Source organism: Laccaria bicolor, genomic scaffold (genome assembly GCF_000143565.1).
Source record: "Laccaria bicolor S238N-H82 LACBIscaffold_16 genomic scaffold, whole genome shotgun sequence".
NCBI lineage: Eukaryota > Fungi > Basidiomycota > Agaricomycetes > Agaricales > Hydnangiaceae > Laccaria > Laccaria bicolor.
In genome coordinates this window covers 786,723-787,689 of record NW_001889887.1, presented here as the reverse complement: position 1 = coordinate 787,689, position 967 = coordinate 786,723, and the positions used below count along the sequence as shown (strand labels likewise).

General features: G+C 50.6%; 1 protein-coding gene across 1 annotated transcript in view; it reads right to left on the bottom strand.

The window, feature by feature from the left end:
• Positions 1 to 272: 272 nt before the first annotated feature.
• The window catches only part of LACBIDRAFT_328394 (uncharacterized protein), a gene marked incomplete at both ends in the record, with an annotated part of 1,528 nt that continues 833 nt past the window's right edge, over positions 273 to 967 (bottom strand). Inside the window, 3 exons of the mRNA XM_001882324.1 lie at positions 273 to 414; positions 452 to 575; positions 747 to 783. Of these exons, the coding sequence (XP_001882359.1) occupies positions 273 to 414; positions 452 to 575; positions 747 to 783 (303 nt within the window). The remainder of the gene's footprint in view (positions 415 to 451; positions 576 to 746; positions 784 to 967) is intronic.

Below are 967 nucleotides of genomic sequence, written 5' to 3'. Positions count from 1 at the left end.
TTGTGACCAAATATGACCTCCTGCTCCTCAGGAGTATCCATCTCATCGTCCGAATCCAAGACGATGATGGCCTTGCGTTATCTAAGCCGCCTCTTCAAAGCCAAACGGGCATCCTTGTCCTCCTCCTCCTCGTCGCTCTCGACGATGAAGTTGCTCATGTCGTCGTCTTCATCACTTTCGAATCGAAATCAATGTCGTCGTCAACACGACAACGCGATTTGGACTTGGACTTGGACTTTGACTTTCTTTGCCTTTCCTTTCCCTTTGAGATTTCAAGTGGGGACATCGTCCGAATCAGCGACCTTCGCTTTGCTCTTCTTTAGCGGCTCATCGTCGGAGTCGACCATCACAACGCCTTGGCCCTGTTCTCGGACTGGATTAAGGTCGGCATCAGATGGCTCGAAGGCGGCGCGGCTGAAGAGCTTCTCCTTGACAACGGCGGACGACATACAGGGCCTGGTGAAGCCATGTTAGCAGCAGCGGGCCAGGACGAACAGCAATCTTACATGGTCGCTCATCAGCTCTGAGTGTGTGACCATCGCCTCCTTCAACTTGAGGGATATCGAGAACGTCACCTAGGCATCAAAGTCAAGCAAAGTATAGACTTAGACACCGACAGAAGATGGCGTGATGACGGGGTCGTCCTTAGTATCGTAGCAAATAAGTGAGTCCTTCAAGAGCAGCGTCGGCAGACTACATTGACAAGATTTAATAAAACAATGATGACCAACATGCACGACACATACCTCTTTTTCGGCAGCCATCCGTTTTAGGGTTATTTCCCTAAACTTTGTCTTCATCTTCCTCAGGAACTCGGGTTACACCAGACGTCTCGCGCGGGAAAGTTCTGTGGCGAGCTCAGGTTTGGAGCTGTCGATCTTATCCGGATGGACGAACGCTACTCCCTCTTCTTGAATAGCGACGGGTGGAAGCAAATATGTCGAAGTCGGAGGAGAAGAAAAAGGAC